Source organism: Centroberyx gerrardi, chromosome 11 (genome assembly GCF_048128805.1).
Source record: "Centroberyx gerrardi isolate f3 chromosome 11, fCenGer3.hap1.cur.20231027, whole genome shotgun sequence".
Classification (NCBI taxonomy): domain Eukaryota; kingdom Metazoa; phylum Chordata; class Actinopteri; order Beryciformes; family Berycidae; genus Centroberyx; species Centroberyx gerrardi.
Window position 1 is genome coordinate 20416904 of NC_136007.1, and position 13631 is coordinate 20430534.

The window sequence follows — 13631 nt, forward strand, 5'->3', positions numbered from 1 at the left end:
TGGGGCTTTTGTTTTGCAAGACATTCTGCTCGACTTACTTGACTGCTAGATTTCCAAGCTTATTTCCTTTCAGAAAAAGATTAGTGTTTGTAATCCAACATCATTAAATATATTGTATTCACCACTGTATTCTTTGTATGTCGAATAAAATGCAAATCACATTTTTTGATAATATATATATATATACAAAACAAAAAAATAAAACAAAACATCAAGACATCATGCGTGATCTTGAATGGATGATCTGCAGTCCTGTTCTCCAATCAGAGCTCTCTGAAAGGCAAAGTTATGCTGCTTTTCTATTTGTCTGAGCTTCTGTTAGAAAAGAGCAGTGATGAATCGCGCTACAAAGGCAAATAGCAGAAAATAATGTTTCAAAGTCTTGAGGATTTAGATATAAGCCGTCAAACTGCTATGAATTGATACACAGTCCATTTCTGTACCGGCAATAGTTTTATCTGGGCAAGAGACCAAATTTGAATTCATTTTTTTTCTACTTGCGCAGATTCGCCAATTTCACTTGTTATACAGTTTCTGCTTTTTGGCTTTGCAGCGTACAGGAGGGCTGAAACACATTTGGACATGAATGGCCTCTCGCTACAGAGTAAATGGTTGTTACACTTCAGCAAAGTATCCATCAGAGCAAGTTACAACAAAGATCCTACACAGTGAACTCTAAAATTATTTGGACAATGACACAGTTTGGGTGCTTTGGCTCTGTATTCTCATCATGTTACACTGTAGAAGACACTGTGGGGATAAAGTGCAGGCAAAAAAGCTTCCATTTGAGGATATTTTCATCCATTTGGGAAGAACAGATAAAAATCTACTTTTTTGCATCATAAGTTCTTAACATTGTGATTTCTAGGAATCTGAACTGAGCATCAGCAATCATGTGATGTCTTATTTTCAGGTGTTTTTCCAACCAGTGATACAACTTAATTGAATTTCAATGCATCCCTGTGAGTTTCTACAGAGAGACTACTGTCCGTGCTAAATTACTCTCACACAATAACATAAACATGGATGGATAAATGACCAGAAGTGAACAGGGGTGTGGGAGGCAGGGAGGTGTAGTGATTCGGGAGACCGGCCTTCAACCAGAGACTCGGATTCAAGCCGGTGTGTCAGCAAACATCCCGCCTGCTGAAGTGTCCTTCAGCAAGGCACTGCTGCTCTGTGGCTGACCGTGACCTTTGACCTCCCTGTGGAGGGGGGGCGAGTGAAAAGAGAATTCCCCTACAGCGATCACTAAAAGTAGCACATTCACATTAATAAGCTCTGTTTTCCAGAGTATCATCCCTATAGAGTTTAATAGGAAAATGAATGAGAAACAACTGCTAAAGCCATTCATTCCTGTTATGAATCTGTTGCAGGAGCTTGAGGGTTGGAGGATCATTAACTTATAGTCATTTACCCTTGTAACGATAACTAAGGCAGAAATTCTGGCAAGGATAAGCATTTCTTCAGGCGGAAACAGACAGTAGTTATAAATTTAAGAAATAAAATATTTAAGAAAGGCTTTATTATCTCAAATCATTCATATGCTAATGGGCCAGTCTACTGTAGTCACAAATGGGCAATTAAGTTTATGAATAGTCTTCACATGGCATTTGTAAAGACAGAAGTCAAAAATCTTTCATGAGTGGGTTTCTTGATGATGTTTGAGCTGCTGCAATTAGCGTGAACCTGTTTGAGTCAGAATTAAAGCCAATCGCTTATTTGAAGATGTGAGACGCATTTAAAACAGCCTTCTCCAAAACTGAGCAATAATGAAACCTGTGCCATGTTCCCAAAACTGTGCAGTACATACACAACACTGTAAGTTCTGTCTGTACCAACTGTACTGTATGATGTGACTTGCAGTATGTGAAAAATATCATACTTTACATTTTCAACATTTATTCAAACAACACTAAAGTGATAAAACAAGTCTAGTGTGATCATTTTACCATGCCTCATATCACACAGCATTATGGGTAGTCTTTTACTCTGCTAATTTGCAGTTAGTATTTTTCCAATATATACTCCGTCAAACCTGGACAACAGTATAACACCCGGGCATTTTCAGTACACTGATGTTTGAGGAGAAAAAAAATGTCTATTGAACCATTTAGACCGGACACACCACCAGGTGGTGGACATGGGCATTTAAATATTAAATTCTTGTGCTCTGCCCAGTTCACAGCTCCTGCATCTTTTCTCATCTGAAAAAAACAAAATCAACAAATAGACTAGAATAGAATTGAAGCCAGTAAACAGAACTGAGTCCACAGATAATCCTACACACAGACAGACAAAGAGACTGTGGCATTGGCTGGAAAGACACCTGAAAATAAGACTGTGATGTTTACAGATTGCAGAAACTTCTAGAAACTGTTATTCATTGCATGTGGATGAAAATACCCTCAAACTAAACCCAAGTGTCTGTACTTTAACACGATTCTACATCTAAAATTCATAGAGCACAGAGCCCAAACAACAAGCCGTGTCATTATCACTACTGGAGCCTGTCATAGTGAGATGCTGCTGGCCTGCAGAGAGAAGTCATGACGGAGGTGGAAAATGACTGACTGGCTAGCTGATTGTTTTAGGGCTGCTGTTGTATTTCAGAGGGACTCAAGCGGTGAAAACGACAAGAACTAGCCCGTCAAAAACACTCAGGACGATACAGTAGGTCTGCTTCTCCTACCAAGCCCCCAAAGCAACTTGGGTATGCGATCATTTTTGTCCCAGAGCCCACAGCACTTTACCAGCTACAATCAGCAGGAACACTAAATTTCACCATTAAAATACTCCATCTCTGTGCACTACAACAGTTTGGTCTGTGTTAGTACACATTTCCTGCTGTCTTCTATTGTCGGAGGGAGAACAAAGACTTTGAGCTGCACCAAATCTCTGATGTAACAGCGATTTACAGCTCCATGGAGAATGAACTGGAACGGATGACAAAGGTGACTGTAACCAGACCTTGGATGACTCACAGTTACTGGCAAACAACCAAGAGCACTGCTAGAATATAAAGCTCAAACTAATGTAAAAACTCAGAAAAATGTATTAATGCAATTAAATTTGTATAGCACCTTTTTATAAAAAAATACACAAAGTGCTGTAAAATGAAAGGAGCAAAACAAGCATATTACCAATGAGCTATAATAAAGGGAAGAGCTGAACTGCCAGTGAACTGAAGCTCCAGAGCTCATTAAGGCCCACTGAGCAACAAATTAACAAAACTACCAAAGCAATAACAAGTTAGCTGTTTTCAGATGTGTTAAAGATCCAGTGCAATGATGTTGATTCAGTCAGGAAAAGCTTATATGGAAAGAGATTAGTGCGGACAGGGATTGTATTTGAATTGCATGCATTTGAATTTGTTTTGCTCATATAGAGCCATTGCTTTAAAAAAAAAACTGAAATTGAATGCAATGGCTTCAAATGTAACGTGGTTATTACTGAATTTAACTTTTAACAATGATTTCAAATTGTTTTCCCAATTCAAAGTCAGTTTTCTTCGTTCAGATTAAGCTTCCTGACTCTTTTAGTCCCTGAGTGCTGACTGGAAGGCAGCCGCCTCGTCTTCGCTGCCAACAGTGGGCTAACTCTCCTCGCTCAGCCAACCACGAGCCATGTGGCGCCGTACCCTGCTCATCTCCTCAGCAGATGACCGAATGTTTCTCTCTCCACTTGGTGAAAGAGCTGCAAATTGTGTCCTAGGTGCTTGTGCATCCTGAAAGGCCTTTAGTTGTTTGCAGCATCGTCATACTTGGATACTTAGCAGTGGTAGTGCAGAATATCACTGAAGTATGTTGCATGCATAATCACTAGAGTGAGGGCTACAACACAGATTATTTTGGGAAGAAATCATGTAAATTATCAAATTTTTTCAAACATGTAGCTGCCCAGCACATTAGTTAGTCATTAGCCACTATCTAGCCAACAGCTAGCAGCTACATGTTCATGTTTTTAGACAACAAATTGATGATGTTCACTAACGTAAAACAAATTTGCAACTGTTTAGCTTGTGGTTGGCTAAGTGAAGTGCTAACCTGCTGATGATGATGAAGGAGGCGGCGGCTGCTCCAGCACTCAGGGAATAAAAGTCCCTCATGCCCAGATGTGTGTCTCAGCAAGATGAATCTGAATTTTGAAAATTTAATTTGAATTTGGAAAACTCAATTTGAAATTATTATTAAAAGTTGCATTCAATTTCAAATTGTGCCAATCAAATTCAATTTCTGAATTCATTTATTCAAATTCATTTTTTTTTTTATTCAACAGTTGAATATGAGCATGACAAATTCAAACTTCTGCAATTGAAATACACTTTCTGCTGACACTAATCTCTTTTTATAATGTGCTATGGATTGTCATTTTTTTGATGGTTTATTATAACTTCAGTTCTCTCTCTGCTCAGCCAGTTTTTTGTTGGCCATCACACCCAAAGCGTAACCCTGATCTAAACGTTAGATTAGATTAGACTGGTGCTTAGATTGGTGTTCAAGTTTATTTTTTATTAAAAAAAACCTAAAAAAAAACACCTACTGTGAAAATCATTAAGTATTTTAAACGCATGTGCAAAATCCCAGACCAAACAGAAAGTACAAGCTAAGAGTTATCAACAGGAGTCTCTCTCTCTCTCTCTCTTCTCCCTCTTACTCGCTCACCCACACATACAGACTTGCTCCCTTGCCTATTTAACTTTAACGTCTGATGAAAAACAATATTCATGTTCAAGATATGGAGAGAAGTGAGAAATCCCCACATTACAACAACCATGTCATTTGACTCTCACTAACGTGTTGCTCTCCTCTCTCTCTCTCTCTTTCACACTCTCCCTGCTTCTGTCTGACAGAATATGCAACAGCTCATTAACTATGCACACTGTTGACAAGTGAGAGAATTCATTAAAATCTGGGATTATCAGACGCAAGTAGAATTGATATCTAAAGCGGTTCTCTTGAAGACCAAAGGAATAGTTCCTCAGAGGGCATTAGTCAAATTTCCACAACACTGACAGCTATAATATGGCTAACTTCACATTAACATGCCCTTTGTTAAACACTTCCATGAGACTGGCAAATGTGATTCCCATTGCACCGGACCTTTAAAAGAACAGACTCTGCCATTTGTATTTCCTCAGGCTGGTTGTTCTGACGTTTAGGGGCCAGCATCTCACATGCTCAGTCACCTTTTATGTTAAAAGTAATGAGTGAAATCTTATAAAGTAATACCAATAAATGGCTTGTCCCCAGCCTATATTGCAAATAAAACAGTTTACTGTTGCAAGGTTTAGATTAAAGATCAAAAGCATATGACCCCACAAGGCCTCATTCATTGTCAATTGTGACTTTCACAAAAACTGATTGGACTATTCTTGCCAACAGAAATAGCATTTGTGATTCATTTGGGGCGGTTTGGGAAACCGTTTTTCAGTTGGACGACTCCGGTTCAAGCAGCAATAATTTATTACCTGGAGTATTAATGCACCAAAGGCTAACAAATTCTGTGTTAATAAATATTCAATTACAGCCATAAATCAGCAAATTGAAGCTCTCGCCAACTGAAAATTGAGAAAATAAGAGTGAGGCTATCGTTTTACATTTAGCTATCGATTCCAATGTTATTCCTAAAATCTGTCTTCGCAAATGATTTCCATATACAGCATTTCCTTGATGGTAAGCATGGGGTATGAATACAACCTACTGATCAAATACCTGTTGTGTACTTGGAAGGTACAGGAAGGGCTCACCTGCAGTTCCTCTAATTTAAGTTTCCTTCAGTACTTTATTCTAGCAAATAGTCTACGGTAAAACAGGAACTGGAAAATGATATCTATAGAAACACTAAGAACATACAAAGAGTACACAAGACAAACAACACAAAATTAACACACTACATGAACAGCTCATGCAAAATACTGACTCTCATGGTCAAATTTAAAGACATAAATCACATACTGTATGATGTAAAATTTGAAGGAAAAAAAAAACACAGAAGAAACAAGATTTACCCACAATGATGTAAATAACTGTTTTACATCATCCAGTTGTAATGAATGAAATGACCTGTGAGTACTTATACTTTGTGTTCTTCTTAACATGCTGTGTGGACTTTCATTTTGTGTGAATGAGCATGTATGAACAAAAACACGTTAAAATGTCTACTTAATATAACTTCCATGATGTTTACATTGAGGTATAAACAAACAGATACGCTGAATTTGAATTTAGAGGCCAATCAGATGACAACAATATTTCATTGATCTTACCTTGTGCTTTGAACAATATATTTTCTCCCAGTGGTTGTTACATACAATATATTTCAAGTGCATTGTTAAATTACCAACACATGCATTTCTGTGAGCAAAATAAAGGCAAAGAAATGTGGCAGTCAGGTGTGATAGTGTTACGCTGATCGTCTACACTCTGTCTACCAAGGAATCGAGGCAAATTGCTCGTGAGAGGAGACGGCTTCTTTGTGTTGCCGCACTGGTAGTATCCATATCCCGCTCACTCAGGAATGAATGACTAGAGTCGATAGCAGCAAAGTTAGCCCGTCTCATCTTTCACAATATGCCAAGTGTACTGTGGTCATGATGCAAGCTGAAGAGCAGAGGCAGAGACGGATCCGCAGTCGGGCCGTTACTGTGCCCCGGTGTCTGAAACACAAGATCAGGGGCCTCATTTATCGAAAGGTCGCACAATCTGATTTGATCTCAGAACGGTCCGTGGGTAGAAATCCACATCAGTGTCATCATTTATAAACCTTGATCTTGGCTGGAGAAAGCTCCCGGCGCTACAGGCAGCGCCCCGGTTTGATGTGCACATATCTGAATCAGTGTGAAGCAGGCGAGTATGGATGCATTATGCTGAAATGCCCGCGGTGTTTTGCACACAGCATACAGAGATGTTCTAGTTTGGGGGAACTGCAGCTCGTCTGTGTGCAATGTAATTAAACACTACTTGTGATTTATTCAACTTGTACATTATAGGTGTGAATGCAGCTTCAGTTATTTTTACACACAATATGAAAAATAATCTTAACATGATGCTGAGAATAAAATCCAAGCGTAATTTTTTTAAATGGGGCCCCTGGTCATATTCTCCACTCTATTTACAGGTCAGGAGCGGCCGTGGAAAGACTTTGACTGGTCTTGGATGAAGACCAGCCAAAGCAACCTGCCACAGTGACGGTCTTACACTTTACTCAGTGAGAAGATGTCGGTGTCAGACAAAAGTTTGGACCGTTAGGTGTCACTTTGCCATTAGAATTCTCACGTTTGCCTGCGATGCTTAGTCCCCTCAAGACCACGCTGTCCCCCTCGCCGGCCCTAATGCCCAGGCGGCAGATCGGAGAGTGCATTCTTCTTATGGACTGGGTTCAGGGAGATTAGGTCTTACTGGCGTTACTTTGAAAACAGAATGCTAATTCTGTGAAACACCCTGAAGTTACAACGCTATCCTCGTTGGCCTGTAGATATAAAAACCAGAGGGAAAGTGTTTTTTTCTGTCTTTCATAACCACAGGCCAAAGCACTAGGAAGAAGCCTCTGGAGAAACACCACAAATACTCTCTCTCACCTCAATGGATACTAACAGAAATAATAATCAATTTTCATCATCTGTCCTACTTCTGTATCACAGCATTTTTTTTGGTAAATATCACAATTACTTTTGGTCTTTTTCCTCCATTAGCCAAGTAAAGGGTTCCCAGTTTGATCTCGGTTGCACAGTTAAAATTGAAAAAACGAACACATATGGGGCAGTAAGTTGTCCGGCTGTGATTGGGCCTACAGGTTACAGTCAGTGACGACAGCCTTGCCGATTACTCTGTTCTAGGATACCCGACTTTGGTGACATTGAGGCTGACCTTAGAGTCACCTCCCCCGCTGCCGCACTCTCCCTTGTCGTACCACCATTTGTTTTTCAATTTGTCCAAGAGGCCTTGCTCATTCAGTTTTAACACTGCCAGGTTAACAGCATTTCTTGAAACGATAAAACATAACTTGTAAGAAAATGAACAGGTCCGTGAGAAATCTAATATAGAATATTAGAAATAGTAAAAATAGTGATCAATATCAATGGTTCATAAAGGGAGCACGGAAAGGACAAATTGGTAAAGAATTTCACTGGTGCGGAAGGGTAAGAAGCATTTTACAGTTTTACAGCAAAGAAAGTGTTAAATATTAGAGAGGTGGCATGGAGGGTTACATTGCTTATAACTGAAGTGTGCGGGATGGGGACATTCTGTCATTGAGAGTAGAGAGAACAACATCCAGCATGCAAAGTTAACATTCATCACAACTGACAGACCAGCATTTTAAGTAGCAAGTTAAGGAAAATATATTTCAATGTTAAATTAGAAGCAATGCAAGGGGCACCACAGAGACCGGGGGGTGGGGGGAGTGGGGGGTGGGGTGGGGGGGACTGAGGAAAAAGGTCAAAACAAACGAGGATGGGAAGGGTGAGAGTGCACATCAACATTCAAATGGATTTAGTAAATGTGACTAAAATACCAATAGCACTTTCCTTAAGAGAAAGAAGAAAATAACACAAAGAGACACAAACCAGATAGATAAAACAGAATAGAAAATGGCTGAACGTCTAGATTTAAATACTATTAACTCATCGATGCACTTGAAAAAAAAAAAAAAGAAGAATTAAGGAGTGAGGAAGAAGAGAATGACCACAGGAGACATCAGGGTAGGTGGAATACTATAACAACATGGAGGATATTGTTATATTATCCCACCCACCTTAATGCAGAGCCTTTAGGTGTGGCCACACCATAGCCCTTAGAGTCGAGGTTGCCGCCCACTTTCATGGTGTCGCATGGCTTCCGCTGCTCTATGTACTCGTTCATAGTGGATTCGAGAAGAAAGGCGAACTTGCCCTTCGACTTTCGTACCCGGGCCACCCCATCTGGTGTGGTCTTGGCAAACACCGAGGGTTCGGCCGATTTCATGTATGACCACATTTTCTCATAAACTGCTATTTTGGAGCGCTGCATTCGAGGGGGAAAGAGAGAAGACAGAAGCAGGTTAGTTATGCAGGTCAAAATATCCACAACTTTTACCCTGAAAACAAACACGTGTTCATGCATAATGAGCCACTTTGTGTGTGTTTCTTATCAACATTAACAGACAGAACCTTCTTGTCAGTATCTGCTCCTACCAGCAGGTCGCATGTTCAGTCACAATCGCCATGGTTACTAAGATGCCTTTTTAATTAACCCCTTTAAACTTCCATGTTATCACTCCATGTGGATCACAATCTATTGCTTATGGGACTTTGAAGGCAGATTTATGTTTTTTCTTGAGCAGCAAAGCTTAATATTTTGTCAGACAGGACAGATTTACTGATGTGTTATGCAATATGATGCGACATAGCTTGAAATAAATGGTGAATCAATTCCACCAAAGTCACCTCACTGAAGTGCATTTCACACACACACACACACACACACACACACACACACACACACACTGTACATACACAATTTCCGATTTACAAACAGGACAAATTATCTTCATATTTTTGGTGGATGTATCACACCGACCTCACCATCTGGGAAAATAATGATCATCTAATTGTTTTTTCGGTTGTTTTTATAGAAAAAAGCAATCAATCTCTTAATATTTTTGCTGGGTTTTTTTTCTCTCTCCCAGCCCCCCCCCCCATCAAAACCCTTTAATTTGCCACAAAAAAAGAAAGAAAAATAAATTATAAGGGCTCAGGGAGTTATTTATCACATTATTTATTGCAGCACTGTCAAATATTCATTAATCCACGCAGATATTAAGACAAAGAGCAGTGGTCAAATTGTAATTTGTTACTGGCTATTTTTAGAAGTGCTATTTTAATTGGACTGTGGACAAAACATTTGACCCGCTCACAGAGTGTCACCTCTGCGGCCCAGCAGGCAGGCGGGCAGCCACCTGCAGCAGCTAGAGACACACACGGTGTCGCCCGCTCTGACACACGGCGCGCTGCTAAAAATGGCCGGCGAGAGGCTGATCGCTGGTCACCAGGGAGCCGGAGTACACAGCTGTCTACAATAGAAGGACAAATATGGAAGCTGCATTAAACTAGGTTAATGTGACCTTCTGCTGAGCTAGGAGAGGAGAGGGGGGAAAGCGCCTCAGAGAAAACTTTGGGTTGAAAGTTTTCATAATCCTAAATGTCTCCGAGGGGCGGCTTTGCACGATCACGCTTAGGGCGCCAATAAGGTCGGGTCCGCCGCCGCTCTGCTGAACGGGAAGTGGAAAGCGTGACCGAGCATCTGCGGTCAGGGCTCCGCTGAGGAAATATGATTAGCTGTGTAGATTTTCTTTTTTTTATTATTCGGCACTTAATTTTATCCGTCTTTTTACATATTTATAGAACACTAAACCTAAACAAACACTGTTAATGGGGCGACACATTTCTCACTTACAGCACATAGGTAAGTCTTATTGCGTCATTTTGTTTCATTTTTTAAGGCACAACTGAAAACTCATTAAGTGCATTCAGCTGACTAATTGTTATTTTTCTCATTACGCTACACTGCTGTCGATTTGTTTATTGCGTGTCTAATTACCTGAGTGGTCCTTGACAAGTTGGTGCTATCAATCGTCTCTCTGGCTTCATTTGCAGGTACTGAACTGTCGGGTGGACTCACAAGCCTTATAGTGTTGTTACTGCCAAGTCTTGTAGTGTTATTTTTAATGTGAATATGTATTGTTATGATAAGATTACTGTGGCACAATCTTATGCTATTTCTGTTCTGCTGAGATGGGACCAGCAGTGGAAGTTATATTATTATTGTGACTCTGATTATGATGATGATTATCATCATTATTATCATTATCATTGTTATTGTTGTTGTCATCAGTCGTTCGTTAATATTTATTTTCCGACTTTTTATTTGACATCACTATGATAAGCTATTCAAGTATAAATATTAAAGTGCCATACAAATATTATTATTATCACTGTCATTGACATCACTTGGTGAAGAGGAAAAAGAAAGTTAACCTCAGTGAATATGAGATTTTTTTTCAGGCATATTGCCCAAGTGGAAGGTGATTTTTCAGCGACAATGTATATGAACAATTTATTGTTCAGAAATGTTTGTTCTTTTGGTTGCAAAAGTTAAAACAAACATTAATTCTCCCATTCACTGTCAGTATGGCAGCTCCAGATAGATTTGCACACAGTACAGATTGGTTCTCTGATTCTTTATCTAGAAAAGAGTGCCCGGTCTTATCTGGAATAAATGTTCTGTTCAGTGTTTGTATGATTCAGTCCGACGTCACATCTGGTTGATGCAAGTTAGGGCCAACATCAGAGCGAATTGACAAACCATGTCAGCTCAGTTTTGTGTATGGCAACATAAATAATTCATCAGAAGCCGGAGATGTAATGGATTATGGGTTCAGGCCAGGAACTGAATCATTCTTGACATATGCACAATTTCAGTGGAAGAAAGTGTTCGTGTAAACATTCTTAAATGACAATAATAGCTGATGACAGGCCTGACCATAGTGTGAAAACAGCAATTCTTTTCTGGGTTACATGAAAACGCATGCTTGTCAGTTAGTGATAGGCTGTCGGTGGTAGCAGCCATGTTGGCTGGGTGTTGAAATACTTCTCTGCATTTTGTCTACTGGCATCATATCTCCATACTTCTTATGTTCCTCACTGTTTTATGAAGAATCTTCTCAGTGCAACAGTTGTGGCTGAGCAAAGTCAATTAATCAACAAGGCATTCTGTAACCACAACAATTTATTAATTGACAAACAGGTCAAATCTCTGGCCAGCGGCAAATTTGGGTTTCCTGCCCCTTATCCATTCTGTAAATAAACTGGTCTGGTTCTCACAAAGAAACTCAACTGCCTCCAGCTGTCAGTTCATCTGTCAGACTGAAGGGTTGTGAGTGATTCATGGCCCTTTGCTTATGTCTATCATGCTGTCATTCCCAAACAGAGAAGGCAGGCCAAAAGAGAAATCATTTGCAATCTCATTTAAGTTCATCTTCCTTGGAAACAAATCAACAAATAAGTGACTCAATATGAGAAGGGCTGATTCAGTACTGTAACTTAAAGGAAAAATCCTAAAACCCTTAAACACTTTAACACTGTTAAAACAAAACTACTACTGGAGATGTGCCTTGCATTTCCGGACCCATTTTGTTGTATATACTGTATGTATGTACTGTATGTATATAATGCAATGCAGCCACAGCTTGCATCTTTGCGGATCTGTGACTATGATCTGTCATCAGTAGTGTGTGAAATAAAACGACGGCTTCTTTTTGCTATTCGAACACAACACACTCTCACTCTCACTTTTTCTCCACTGGAAAAACATATTACACTAGCACTTCCATTATCGCTCTCTCCACCTACACGTATAGTCCACAGCTGAATGCTACAAGTTAACGTTCGATCTCTGGGGGTTGTCGAAAGGCATTCTGGGAAATGTAGGAAATCACTAACTGAAGTAGAAGTAGACGAGGCAGGTTGAGGGAAAGTGAGTACACCAAAAAGGTAAATTACAACACTTCGTCACAAAATAAGTGCTGGAATGCATTGAACATCATACATTGATGATTTGGGGATTTTTCCTTTAAATATACCATACACGTCCTGGGCCAGATTTGATACCTACGCTCTGTATATCGTATTAAGATAAAGACAGAAATATGTATTCTAAATGAAGATAAAAATGGCAACAATTCAAATCTATTTGAAGTGTCTAAATCTCATTCCAAGGCTTTGCCAACAAAGCCCAGTGGCAGGAGAGCGGAGCCTGTGTTGAATGCTTGAGTAAATCCTTTGAGAGCCAGGAAGAATAAAAGTGAGCGTTGACCTTACCACCTGTCATCATAGATTATATCTATTTGCCTGTGGCTATATGACTCGGATTAACTGACACACCCTTCCTGAAAATCAGTGCAAAAAGGAATCTACCACTTCTATTAATCATTAGGTTCGTTTTTCCCCCCTTCCTATCTCCAGTTTTTAATAATTGTCGCTCAGAATGGCTGCTCAGCAGTGACATTTCCAGTTTGGAGGAAGGCAGGGAGGAAATTTGTCACTCGGTATGAAGTCACTACACGCCTGTCAATTATCTCCTTAGGAGCACCTTTGACAAATCACAGCCTGCCAAGCACATCATGAATTAGCACATCCACAGACTGGAACCAGTGCTTATGGAACTGCATTTTCATGATGATGATTCACCATGAACCCACTAAAATTATCTTTTTCTGAAATGTTTGCTCGGTTATTAGACAGACTTGGTGTGTCTCGATGATTCAGAGGGCCGATGTCTGTGCCCTGTGCTTCTAACACTGTGGCTCTGGTTTACAACCTTTAATGGATGTAATCTGCTCTCTTTCCTTCCACCCTATCTAGTCAATAAGAGAACCCCAGAGAAAAAAACATAGAGCTTGAGCTTTACAAGAAAATTCCCCCTCAGATACTTGTACCCTGTTATGCATCACCGACCTGTGATGTTCAGTGCGTTCACAGCAGTTAGTTTATGATCAACTGTTGTAATTTACCATTTTGCTGCACCTACTTTCCCTCAGCCTGCCTCATCTACTTCTACTTCAGTTTGTGAAGTTTCTGCGCTGAGCTGTTTTCA

At 39.9% G+C, this 13631-nt stretch overlaps 1 protein-coding gene across 1 annotated transcript in view; it reads right to left on the reverse strand.

Moving 5' to 3' along the window:
* The window catches only part of LOC139925310 (glutamate receptor 3), a 73172-nt gene that overhangs the window by 3251 nt on the left and 56290 nt on the right, over positions 1-13631 (reverse strand). The window contains exons 13-14 of the mRNA XM_071916633.2: positions 8755-9002; positions 7869-7983 (exon numbers count right to left, since the gene is read on the reverse strand). Coding sequence (XP_071772734.1) covers positions 7869-7983; positions 8755-9002 — 363 coding nt within the window. The remainder of the gene's footprint in view (positions 1-7868; positions 7984-8754; positions 9003-13631) is intronic.